Raw genomic sequence first — 12,879 nt, 5'->3', positions numbered from 1 at the left:
CTCGCATGCATCAGCATCGCTGCGCAGGATCTCCCTCTTTGCACTGATCCTCCCCCTCCGCTCTTTTCCAACGCAAGTGACGCGCTCAGAGGACGACAGGCCGTCCCCTGCCAGCTGCAAATAGGCACTGGCCAATGACATTCCACCTCGCTCTCGAAGCCGGCCTATCCTAACAAAGCAACCAATCGTGGCTCTCCGGGCACCACCGCGGCTAATCGTGTAACGCCTCCTTCTAAGGCTGCCGGCCTATCATGGCGCTGGCTCCGCCTCCATTCGCCCTGGAGGACGCTCTAGGCCGGTGTCTGAGGCAGGAATCCCCTCCGCTCCCCTCTCTGTGGTCGGGCGCGTCACTCAGGCCCCGCCTCCTCGGCGCAAGAGAAGGGAAACCACCAGGATTCCTCCCAGCTTCGGTTCTGCGCATGGGCGCCAAGCGGCCCCTCCTTTTCCCTCCGTACGTCAGTCAAGTGACGTCGCCACCGGCTCCGCCCCCCGCTCCGCGCTCTTTTCCCGCTAGGTGCCTGTTTGCGACCGCCGCGCTTGACGGCTGGTGGGCTCTCTCCCCCTCCTCCTTTGCTCGCTGGTTGTCAGGGCAGCTCGCTTTACGGCCCGGCGGCGATGGCGGAGGGAGAGCGGGCGGAGAACGGCGGCGGCGGCGGGAGCTCCGGGCGGCCGCCTCAGGAGGGGGAGCCGGGGGCGCTGGAGCGGGCCGAGGCCCTCAAGACGCAGGCCAACGACTTCTTCAAAGGTAGCGGCCGGCAGGGAGGAGGAGCCGGGAGGGGAAGGGGGCGGGGCACCTTGAGGGAGGAGGGGAGGAGCCTGGAGTTAAAGGGGCGGAGTCAGGATGGGAGGAGCCATGAGGAAGGGGCGGGGTTTGCCAGAGGGAGGAGCCAATGAGGGGCATCTGAGTGAAGAGGTGGCCGGTGGGAGGGCTGGGCTGCTTGTGGGGAGGGGGCTTATTGATTAGAGTTAGGGGGTCCCATTGTGGGGAAAGAGATGGGGGGGTGGAGGGAGGGAGGGGCCTCCTGTGCCACCCATGGGGGGTGGTTGTGTGAGCGAGGGCTAATGAGGGGGAGCATTAATAATAATGATAAATTTATTTATTTATTTATTGCATTAATTTCCTGCCTTCTCCAAAAAGCTCAAAGTAATCTGCATAGCTCCTCCCCTTCACCCTCCCACGCTTTCCGTTGAACCCCCACAACAACAACTCTGTGATGTAGCTTAGGCTGAGAGGCTGCCGCTGGCCCCCAAGGTCATACCCAGTGAGCTTCCTGACCGAATGGGGATTTGAACCCTGGTCCTAGTCCAGAGCTCATAATCTGAGTGCCTCCGCTCTGAAGGAGCGTCTCCACCCCCATTGTTCTACCCAGACACTGAGGTCCAGCGCCGAGGGTCTCCTGGCGGTTCCCTCACTGCGAGAAGTCAAGTTACAGGGAAGCAGGCAGAGGGCCTTCTCGGTGGTGGCACCCGCCCTGTGGAATGCCCTCCCTTCAGATGTCAAAGAGAACCACAACTAGCAGACTTTTAGAAGACATCTGAAGGCAGCCCTGTTTAGGGAAGCTTTTAATGTTTGATGTATTACAGTATTTTAATACATTGTTGGAAGCCGCCCAGAGTGGCTGGGGAAGCCCAGCCAGATGGGTGGGGTATAAATAATAAATTATTATTATATGTTGAAGATCAAAAAATAGGACACATTTGCCGACTTCTGATTTTAACCATGGAATGCTGTGATGACTCTTATAATACAAACCTGTGAAAAACAAGACATGTCCTGGAAAAAGAGGGCATATGGCAACCCTATCACTGGCTCCATTTGATGGTGGAGGAAGATTCGAGGAAGATGCTCCCTTAGGATGTGTGTGGGAGTCAGTGAGGGAGAAAGTATGAAACGTGTCCTGGGCTGGTTGTTTGCGAGAGGGAGCTCATGGGGTAGAGGGCATAGAATCATAGTATTGGGAAGGATCCCAAAGGTCATCCAGCTTAACCCCTTTGGCTGAGCGGCGAATTTGGCTGCAACAGCATCCCCTGATAGGAGGCCAGACGGCTCCTGCCTTAGCAACTTGCAGTAAAAGGGAGTCTATCACCTTCTGAAGTACATTATTCTGCTGTGGAATAAGCTCCTGCTGCCAAAAGTCTCTTTCCAGTCTTCAATTGGAGTCAACCATGTTTGTAAATGGAACCCATTGGACTTTGCAGCAAAGCGAAGGACTTAATTTTGGTTTGGAAGGAAGAAGAGTCCTCTTGGGGCAGAGCGACTTATGGGAACACAGGTCTGCCTACAGTGGCTTCCTTGGAAGGTTTTTTTAAGGGATGTTGGTGGCTTATCTGGTTCCATGGGGGAGAAGAAGGGTAGTTAAAGGGGCCATGTCATCTTGGAGAAACATGTGCAGAGGTATGTGCTTCACATGGGGAGTTAAAGGTGAGATGTGTTGGGCAGCCAGGCAGCCACCACTTCCCTTGCTTCCTGTAAGGGAACAAATAACTTTCTGTAACTTGAACGTGTGAAATTAACCATACTTGGGTTCTTGATTTCTCCTAGGTAGGAAAAACGCCGGGCAAATTACAGGTTAACGGTCTTCCTTCCTCCCTGTTACATTAAACCTGTTAATTGCAAGCAAGTAGACTTTCTACTTTCCATCCCATGACACACGGTCTGTCCACTAGAATGATCTATTCAGGGGCGGGAAGCATTGTGGTCAATTTGCAGGATTAGCATTCAAAGGGATCCCAATCTCTGGAGGTGGCAGCAGATTTGCAGAGTTTTGCAGGCATTGCTGAACGGCAGGCTGGATCCACAGCACCCAGTGAGGAAGTAGATGGCCTTGTTGAAGAGGTTTTCTCCCCAATAACTTTCTTAGGAGGGTTGAATCTAAGATGAATGGGGAAATTCTGGCTGAGTAAGTGGTGGAGGTGTGTTGTTTAGGAGAGTGTAAAGGAGTGACCCAGATTATTAGAGCAAGTGTGACAGCTCAGGTGTAGAACATTTGCTTGGCATGCAGAAGAAGAAGTAGAAGAGTTTGGATTTGATATCCCGCCTTTCACTCCCTTTAAGGAGTCTCAAAGCGGCTCACATTCTCCTTTCCCTTCCTCCCCCACAACAAACACTCTGTGAGGTGAGTGGGGCTGAGAGACTTCAGAGAAGTCACCCAGCAGCTGCATGTGGAGGAGCGGGGAATCGAACCCAGTTCACCAGATTACGAGTCTACCGCTCTTAACCACTACACCACACTGGCGTGCAGAAGGTGACTTGGTCTATCTTCCTATTTTGGGATATGGCAGAATGGGGTTTCCTTCAAGTAGGTCTCTATGAGCTCTTGTTCTTAAGCCTCCAACACCTTCCTTAACACCAGGCTCTTAAAGATGGATTTGGGAGGCTTTTCTGCCTTCCCGCAGCCATGATGCTTAACCTCTCGTTGTGCCCTCGGGTCACATGATGACCAACTCTGTAATTAAACAATCCAGGCCTCTTGGACTCTGTTGCATTTGGTAGAACCTCTGCCAACTTTCAGAATATGGTTCACTTTTAATCCCCTGTGATGTTGGCTCATGCCCTGAAACAAGATGTTTTTAGAGCCTCAAAATTCTGGCGTCTACGGATCCATGGAGACAAGTGAGGGCAGCTTCACATATATGGAAATGTGCACATCTCTCTTTATTTTCTGGAGTAATTCTGTCTCTTCATATTTTGTCAAATAAGCTGCGGGAACTTGCCCCACATTCACATGTTTGGCTATTTCAGTTCAGCAGAGCCGTAATGTACTCTTGGTTTCTGTCCTCACTGGCACTGCATACATAAAACGCATAACTTGTAATTTGTTGGGGGAAATTTGATTGGGTCGTCCGTCTAGCGTTATTTCCACCCTAGTTCTAACTTTAAATCCTTAAGGCAAATCAGAATCTTTGCTTCTTGCCGAAATATCTTTTAAAGGTTCAGCCCTTCCATTTTGTCACTCTTTATCACCCTGATTCTGGGTACAGAAAGTTGTTTAATGGCACAGTCCTGTCTACTCAGAAGTAAGCCCCATTGGCAGTGCTAGAAATTAGCTGGGCTCTAGGTGCTCAAGTGTGGTGTAGTGGTTAAGAGCAGTAGACTCATAATCTGGGGAACCAGGTTCGCGTCTCCACTCCTCCACATGCAGCTGCTGGGTGACCTTGGGCTAGTCACACTTCTTTGAAGTCTCTCAGCCTCACCTCAGAGTGTTTAAGGGACGCGGGTGGCGCTGTGGGTTAAACCACAGAGCGTAGGACTCGCCGATCAGAAGGTCGGTGGTTCGAATCCCCGCGACGGGCTGAGCTCCCATTGCTCGGTCCCTGCTCCTGCCAACCTAGTAGTTCGAAAGCACGTCAAAGTGCAAGTAGATAAATAGGTACCGCTCTGGTGGGAAGGTAAACGGCTTTTCAGTGCGCTGCTCTGGATCGTCAGAAGTGGCTTAGTCATGCTGGCCACATGACCCAGAAGCTGTACACTGGCTCCCTCGGCCTATAGAGTGAGATGAGCGCCACAACCCCAAAGTCGGTCACAACTGGACCTCATGGTCAGGGGTCCCTTTACCTAGGTGCATTTTGTGGCTTGCCTGGGTCTATTTGTGACCACATGGACATTTCTGGACGGCATCTTGGCTACTGATATCTCCATCTGGCTGGTCTCTCCAGCGTTCTTAAGCAAGTAAGCAGAAGAGCTTATTTAAAGGATATGTTTGTCATTGAGAATGTCCCCTCCTAGCTGCCCCAAGAGATAGGAGTCATTTCCTTCCATAATTTCATTGGGCCTCCAAGGTCTGTTTAACAGCTTGTTCCTATTCATGCGCCCAGTGGGACTTGCTCCTAGGTATGCATGTGCATGGTTAAAAATGATTTTAAAGGAAAAACAAGCTCTGGGGACAGGAGTGGGTCCTGGTTGCCTTTGCTGTGGAGAGAGCAATAGCAAATGCTGTCCCAACCTCCGTTTGAGGAAGGGGAACCTTTCCAGGCTGTAGGTGGAAAAGCAAAGCAAGGAGCTGCTTTTAACTAGTGCATTTTGGGCGCAGGAAGTTGGTACGCTGCTTGTTATGTTGTCCAAAGCACTGCATCTGTTGGCGTTTTACAGCTCACCAGGTTTGTAGCTTAGAGGTGGTGGATCAGTCTCATCAACCTTTCTGTCTGGAGGGGGCCTGAGGATGGTTGTTCAGCCGTAGAGGGTGCTGATGACCTGGATCCATTGCAGTCTGGCTTCAGGCCCAGTTATGAGACAGAAGAAGGCTTACTTTGCCAGCGGATGACTTTACACCTGCGAGTGGGCCAGGAGGATGGAGTGAGGACTGCTGCTCTGTTAGTTTTCCTGAACCTCAGCTCCTTTTGATACCACTGCCGTTGGTATCCGCCTGGATTGGGGCTAGACTTCGGAGGCTCTTTGGGGCTTTTGCTCCTTCCTGGACGGGCATGCCCAGATGATGGTGAGCAAGAGCTCTTGCTTTTTGCCCTTTAGCTTACGCGGTTCCAGGGGTCTTTACAGTGGTGCCTCGCAAGACGAAAAGAATCCGTTCTGTGATTCTCTTCGTCTAGCGGTTTTTTCGTCTTGCGAAGCAAGCCCATTGACGGATTAGCGCTCTTAGCGGCTTTTAGCGGCTTATCTGCTGATCGGATCAGCTGATAAGCGGCTTAGCGGCTTAGGAAAAGGGGGGGAAAGGGAAAAAACCCCGCAGGAACTCGCAAGACATTGTCGTCTTGCGAAGCAAGCCCATAGGAGATTCGTTTTGCGAAGCACCTCCAAAACGGAAAACTCTTTCGTCTAGCGAGTTTTCCGTCTTGCGAGGCATTCGTCTTGCGGGGCACCACTGTATTGTCCCCCGCACTCTAACATCTACATAGAACCACAGAGGGGAGTCATCCAAAGGTTTGGGCTTCCATTTCACCAGCATGCTGGTAACATGCAGCTGTGCCTTTCGTGTCCATCTTGGATCGGGTTGTGGGAACCCTAAAACCATGTCTGGGGGCTGCTTTGAGATGGGCGAGGGCAAAGAAACTGAGGTTACATTCATGCAAGAGGGAGGGACTGCAGCTGTGGAGGTTTATAGTGAACCTGAATGGGGGAATGCTCCCCCAAAAGACCCACCCACCTCTGCAGTTTGGGAGTAGCCAACAGTCCCAACTTACCAGCATTGCATCGTGGGGAGGGAAAGTCTGCGGGGTGGACATAATAGGAACAGCGGAAACACATGATGACTGGGAGCACCTGTGGATTTGCATTTGTGTTTCTGATTCTTAGGCAATAAGGAGCAGGCTGGTTGTTGTTGTTCACAGATGCCTCGGGGCTTGGGTAGCAAAGGAAGCGGCTGCACAGACATGTGTCTGCTTACCATACAGCAATCGTCTTGGTCTAAACCAGCTTCCACCAACCTGATACTCCCATCTGGAGGCCAGCAGCTTGGGGGAAGCTGGTCTAAGCTATTAACGTATCATCTAGAGGTGACCTTGGGTCATGTTCAGGCCAAGGTCAGTGTCTTTCACTGGCCAAGAAGGCAACACCAGAAGGGAGCTGAAATGCGGATTCTTCTTTAAAGAAGAATCATGGAATTGTAGAGTTGGAAGGGACCGTGAGGATCATCTAGTCCGACCCCCTGCGATGCAAAAATCTTTTGCCCAATGTGGGGCTTGAACCCACAGCCCTGAGATTAAGAGTCTCTGGCTCTACCAGCTGGGCTATATGCACTGTGTGCCTTTCTGCTTGAACATTTAGGTGACTTGCACCAGAGTTAGGTCCCCCTTCCCAACCAAAATGGTCAAAGGCCTGGAAACGATGCCTTATGAGGAACGGCTAAGGGAGCTGGGCATGTTTAGCCTGGAGAAGAGGAGGTTAAGGGGTGATATGATAGCCATGTTCAAATATATAAAAGGATGTCATATAGAGGAGGGAGAAAGGTTGTTTTCTGCTGCTCCAGAGAAGTGGACACAGAGCAATGGATCCAAACTACAAGAAAGAAGATTCCACCTAAACATTAGGAAGAACTTCCTGACAGTAAGAGCTGTTTGACAGTGGAATTTGCTGCCAAGGAGTGTGGTGGAGTCTCCTTTGGAGGTCTTTAAGCAGAGGCTTGACAACCATATGTCAGGAGTGCTCTGATGGTGTTTCCTGCTTGGCAGGGGGTTGGACTCGATGGCCCTTGTGGTCTACTCCAACTCTATGATTCTAGGGTGCCTCTTCCTGTCACGGAGGAATGTTGCTTCCTCTTGATGGAAGAGAGGAGAACTCTGGGATATCCCGACCTGCTTTTCCCCAGACTCTTTGTCCTCTTCATGCCAACTCTGATGACTTTAAAAGCAGTTTAGACATGCAAAGCTAAGCAGGTTGAGATCCCTGCATTGCAGGGGACTGGTCTAGTTGACCCTCGAGGTCCCTTTCAGCTCTCTGATTCTGTGCATAGCCCACTCCTGTGTGTAAACGGCACAGGTGAGCTTTCCACGGATTAGCTTCTCGCACTTCGCCTTTCTTCTCTTCCTCGTGTGAATAACAGTTTTGTTTGTTGCTTTGTTGTGCATTTTTGGGCTTTTATATTTTAAACCGCCCTGTCACCCTCGGATGAAGGGCAGTATTGGAAATTTAACGACATAATAAAAGCTTGGCATCTGTTCAGTTTCACCTCTGGGCTCCGTTGCCAAAGGGGTGCTTCTGGCAACATGTATATTGGCTCCCTGATAACAGCCATTTCCTGCCTGTCCTCCCCTCTTCTCCCAGCAAAGGACTATGAGAATGCCGTGAAGTATTACACCCAGGCCATTGAACTGAACCCCACCAACGCCATCTACTATGGCAACCGGAGCCTGGCTTACTTGCGGACGGAATGCTACGGCTACGCCCTGGCCGACGCCACCAAGTCCATCGAGCTGGACAAGAAGTACATCAAAGGCTATTACAGGCGGGCCACCAGCAACATGGCCCTGGGCAAGTTCAAGGCAGCCTTGCGGGACTATGAGACGGTAAGCAGGGGGGCGGCTTTCTCCTCTTGAGCATCTAGGGTTGGCGCAATGGCGGAGGGGGGGGTGTTGCTTCACATGGGGCTAAGCTTGCGAAACCAGTGTCAGCTTTGAATAATTCCTCAGGAGTCCACAAATCTTGGCTCGGCTTTCTAGCCAGCCATTGTTTGTGGACAATGCCAGACCACCACCACCACCACGACCCTCTTCCTCTCCCCAATCCCGTTACTCAGGCAGAAGACTTGTGGGAGGAGTGTGGCCTTCTCTCATTCGCAGCAGAGTGTGGCAAAGGTAGGAGGCAGCAAAGGAACCTCTTTTGAGCAGCGTAGCAGATTCCTGATGTTCCATGTTCTCCAAGCTCCAGGACAGAGTGAGAGAAGACACATGTCCAAACACACACACACACACACACACACACACACACACCTTCATTTCACTAAGAATTGCGCAGATGGCATTATTGTTCTGGGCAAGATGGGGAAGGATCCTTGTGACTGGTCACCCAGCAATTGGCTTTGTGGAGCCCTGACAATAAAAGGTAAAAGACCCCTGGACAGGTAAGTCCAGTCAAAGGCGACTATGGTGTTGTGGCGCTCATCTCACTGTAGGCCGAGGGAGCCAGCGTTTGTCCACAAATCGCTTTCTAGGTCATGTGGCCAGCATGACTAAACCGCTTCTGGTGCAACGGAACAGTGATGGAAACTAGAGCGCATGGAAACACCGTTTACCTTCCCGCTGCAGCAGTACCTATTTATCTACTTGCATTGGCATGCTTTCGAACTGCTAGGTTGGCAGGAGCTGGGACAGAGCAATGGGAGCTCATCCCATCATGGGGATTCAAACCACCGACCTTCTGATCGGCAAGTCCAAGAGGCTCAGTGGTTTAGACCACAGTGCCACCCGCGTCCCCAGCCTTGACAATGGTCAGAGATGAAAACAGTATCAAGTTCAGGAAAGAATATGCAGGGTTTTTGGGGTGGGGAATGCTCTGTCAATTTATTCCCTCAGAGGTGCTAAGAGTGGGGAGAGGCAAAACCCCGAGGTAAATGTAGATGGCCTCCAGTTTCAGCAGAGTGATATAAGCCCACCCTATCCAGTAGCTCGGGGGACGCGCCTGGCTCTGTGGGTTAAACCACAGAGCCTAGGACTTGCCGATCAGAGGGTTGGCGGTTCAAATCCCCGCAACGGGGTGAGCTCCCGTTGCTCGGTCCCTGCTCCTGCCAACCTAGCAGTTCGAAAGCACATCAAAGTGCAAGTAGATGAATAGGTACCGCTCCGGCGGGAAGGTAAACGGCGTTTCCGTGTGCTGCTATGGTTCTCCAGAAGCGGCTTAGTCATGCTGGCCACATAACCCGGAAGCTGTACGCCGGCTCCCTCGGCCAATAAAGCGAGATGAGCGCCGCAACCCCAGAGTCGGCCACAACTGGACCTAATGGTCAGGGGTCCCTTTACCTTTATCTTTATCCAGTAGCTCAGCGGCTCAGGAATGTTCATAAGCATTCTATTTGCTCAGAAGTTTTTAAGAGTGTGTGGCAGACAAGGCCTGTGGACAAGGGGAGCTGCGTGTTGCTGGTTGGAAAGGTTTCGGCAAGAAATGGAGCAGATGCGGCAAAAAATGGATACAGCTCCATGTGCCAACATCGTGCGTGTGAGGACATTGTAGGTTTTTTGTGATGGAGAGCAAAAGGAGGAGGGAAACATGCCAAAGTAGCTTGTTTATAACCTGACTTCATAGGCCACATTTCAGGGCGGTTTACAATATCTTGTAAATACACAGTAATAATTGTAATACAGCGTAATAAAATTGTTATCCGCTTAAACCCACATTTTGAGAAATTGGTGTTGCACACAAAGGCTGAGTCGTGAATTTACGAGATTCCCAACTTGCAGATGATGAATATATATAAATTCCCTCCTCTGCCCTCAGGTTGTCAAGGTGAAGCCAAACGACAAGGATGCTAAGATGAAGTATCAGGAGTGCAATAAGATTGTGAAGCAGAAGGCTTTCGAGAGGGCCATCGCCAGTGACGAGCACAAGCGGTCTGTGGTTGACTCCCTGGACATAGAGAACATGAGTGAGTTCTTTGTGGAGGCTGTGGCAGGGGGAAGCTGTTACAGTGGATACTGGGGGGCTTGACTGCGACCTGACTGGGGCAAGGTGTTCAAAGTGCAGCTGAAACACAGAGGGGAGCTTCCAAGCTTCTTGCTAATCCACATGAGACATCTTTAGCGAGGCTCTAATCAGTACCCCATTGCTAAAGTTTCAGGCATCAGCCATTCTGACAGGTGTTTTAACATGCTCTGTGCAGAGACCAAACCCTCATAGTAATGTTCACAGGCAAAGAGAGGGCCGGAAGAGGCAGGAACAAGCCCTCTGATGGCCTGAAAGATGTGCCACAGGGCCCAATTACCCAGCATCCTTTGCGTAGTCTGATTTGGGGCACGGCTCATGATCGTATGTATCGTCTCCTGTGCTCACTGCTCTTAATTGCTTGTCTCCAGTTTCTTCCCAAAGCTGTGTGCTAGAGTAGATCTTTTAACTGCTGGACTCGAGCCCAGTGGTTCTCAAACTTCCTGTGCTCAGGAGTCTCTGCATATCTGCTGTTGAACTCTTGCATATTGCAGAGGATTCTGGGACATGCTTCAAGGGGCTCACGCAGGACTCTAGCATTGCCCTGCGTCAGGGCTGGAGTCAGATGAAGGTCAGCAGGAAGACGCAGAATCGGTTGTCAGTGAACTCAACTCTTTATTCAAGGAAATGGTGTACCACTCAGCAATACTTCTCAGCAGGTCTTGCCCCCATAGAGCAGTTGCCAGGACTGAAGGTTCCTGCCTTCCACCCACTCTAAGGCTCCTCTGGTCTCTGTTCTGCCCTCCTCATTATTCTGTGCATTCTTGTCGCAGCAGGAGGGGGAGACTCCCTGAATTCTCCAGCAGCCTCTTGACCCCCCTCTCCTCTGCTTCAGCCTCAGAGTCTGAACTGCTCCCTGTCACGGGTTCCTCCTGCTCACTAAACCCTGTTGTTTCTTCAGTATCCCAAGGCTCTGAGCCATCCTCCTCTGGGATTTCCCTTGGGGGTTTTCCGGCTGGTGCCTCCAACCACTCCTCCTCGTCAACTCAGTCCCTGACACCTCGAGTGAATAGTGGATGTGCTTGAGAAGAGGCCCACTGCCTTCACCCCTGGCAGAAACTGCAGGAGAAAAAATAGGTTACGGCAGGCCAAATACAACAACAACAACAACAACAACAACAACAACAACAATTTATTATTTATACCCCGCCCATCTGGCTGGGTTTCCCCAGCCACTCTGGGAGGATTCCAACAGAACACTAAAATACACTAACCTATTAAACATTAAAAGCTTCCCTGAACAGGGTCGCCTTCAGATGTCTTCTGAATGTCAAGTAGTTGTTTATCTCTTTGACATCTGGTGGGAGGGCGTTTCACAGGGCGAGCGCCACTACCGAGAAGGCCCTCTGCCTGGTTCCCTGTAACTTGGCTTTTTGTAGTGAGGGAACTGCCAGAAGGCCCTCGGCGCTGGACCTCAGTGTCCAGGCAGAACAATGGAGGTGGAGATGCTCCTTCAGGTATACTGGGCCTTTGAGGCCGTTTAGGGCTTTAAAGGTCAGCACCAACACTTTGAATTGTGCTCGGAAACGTGCTGGCCAAAGTATCTGCCATTACTGATCTTTTCACTAGGAAATCCTGGGGATTCTCTAGAACTCTGTCTGAAAGAGGTTTCCAGAGAGGGTTGAGATAAGGACTAGAAGGAAAGAGATCAGGCTTGTTAGAAGTCAAAAAAGCAAAGGCAACGAGGAGGTCTCTGACTTGGCGCAAGGCTAAGGTTCCTGCTTGCAGCCACTTCCAGCTTCTGTTGGATGGAACCCCTTTTTAGCTTGTTAAGGGAGCTGGGCATGTTTAGCCTGGATAAGAGGAGGTTAAGGGGTGATATGATAGCCAAGGATGTCACATAGAGGAGGGAGAAAGGTTGTTTTCTGCTGCTCCAGAGAAGCGGACACGGAGCAATGGATCCAAACTACAAGAAAGAAGATTCCACCTAAACATTAGGAAGAACTTCCTGACAGTAAGAGCTGTTTGACAGTGGAATTTGCTGCCAAGGAGTGTGGTGGAGTCTCCTACTTTGGAGGTCTTTAAGCAGAGGCTTGACAACCATATGTCAGGAGTGCTCTGATGGTGTTTCCTGCTTGGCAGGGGGTTGGACTCGATGGCCCTTGTGGTCTCTTCCAACTCTGTGATTCTATGATTCTATGACCCCTGCTTGTTATGGTCTGGATTGGGGGCCGCTGCCATCGCCGGCCAGCACCCCCTCCTCATCCCAGCATCCCTCCTTTCCGAGGGAGCCCTGCCATCCTCACGCTGGTGACTAATGCCATTTCGCACGGGAGGCTGCGCCAAGGTTTCTCTGCCAGCGCCCGAAATAGATCAAGATCTCTGATCATAAATAGATCCCTGGCGTGGAGAGGCTTAATCAGGAAAAACAAATAGACTGGTCTTCTCCTCTGCGGGCCAGCTGCTGGCACGAGCTGCGTCCCTTAATCTCACTGTCTGGACTAAGCCACTGCACGCTTTCATCCTGGACGTCTGTGGATTCTGCATTCAAAGCTTGTTTCTGCAAGCAGGGGCCTTCCTCACACCGCATTTGGAGGAGCCGGAGGGGAAATTGCTGTCCCTCGAGTTTGGCAGTTCAGCCCAATTAGCGGAAAGGCAGTGGCAATTACAGGAAGGGAGCCCTGGCAAGACGCTTTGGTTTTGCAGAAACGGTACTGTTGTGAGGTGAACACGCAGACACTTGCCCGCCTCCACCTTGGGCAAACAGTTGGTAGAGCATGATCCCAGGGTTGTGGGTTCGATTCCCACTTAGGACAAAAGATTCCTGCATTGCATGGAGTTGGACTAGATAATCC

The 12,879-nt window shown here is 51.2% G+C and overlaps 1 protein-coding gene across 1 annotated transcript in view; it reads left to right on the top strand.

Moving 5' to 3' along the window:
• The first annotated feature begins 236 nt into the window (after positions 1 to 236).
• The window catches only part of PPP5C (protein phosphatase 5 catalytic subunit), a 29,608-nt gene continuing 16,965 nt past the window's right edge, over positions 237 to 12,879 (top strand). The window contains 4 exon segments of the mRNA XM_083515881.1: positions 237 to 550; positions 552 to 745; positions 7,715 to 7,956; positions 9,881 to 10,028. Of these exon segments, the coding sequence (XP_083372007.1) occupies positions 252 to 550; positions 552 to 745; positions 7,715 to 7,956; positions 9,881 to 10,028 (883 nt within the window). The 5' untranslated portion in view covers positions 237 to 251.

Source organism: Podarcis liolepis, assembly GCF_965112155.1.
Source record: "Podarcis liolepis genome assembly, chromosome: 7".
NCBI lineage: Eukaryota > Metazoa > Chordata > Lepidosauria > Squamata > Lacertidae > Podarcis > Podarcis liolepis.
The sequence above is the reverse complement of the archived record's forward strand: the minus strand, read 5'-3'. Positions and strand labels throughout refer to the sequence as shown.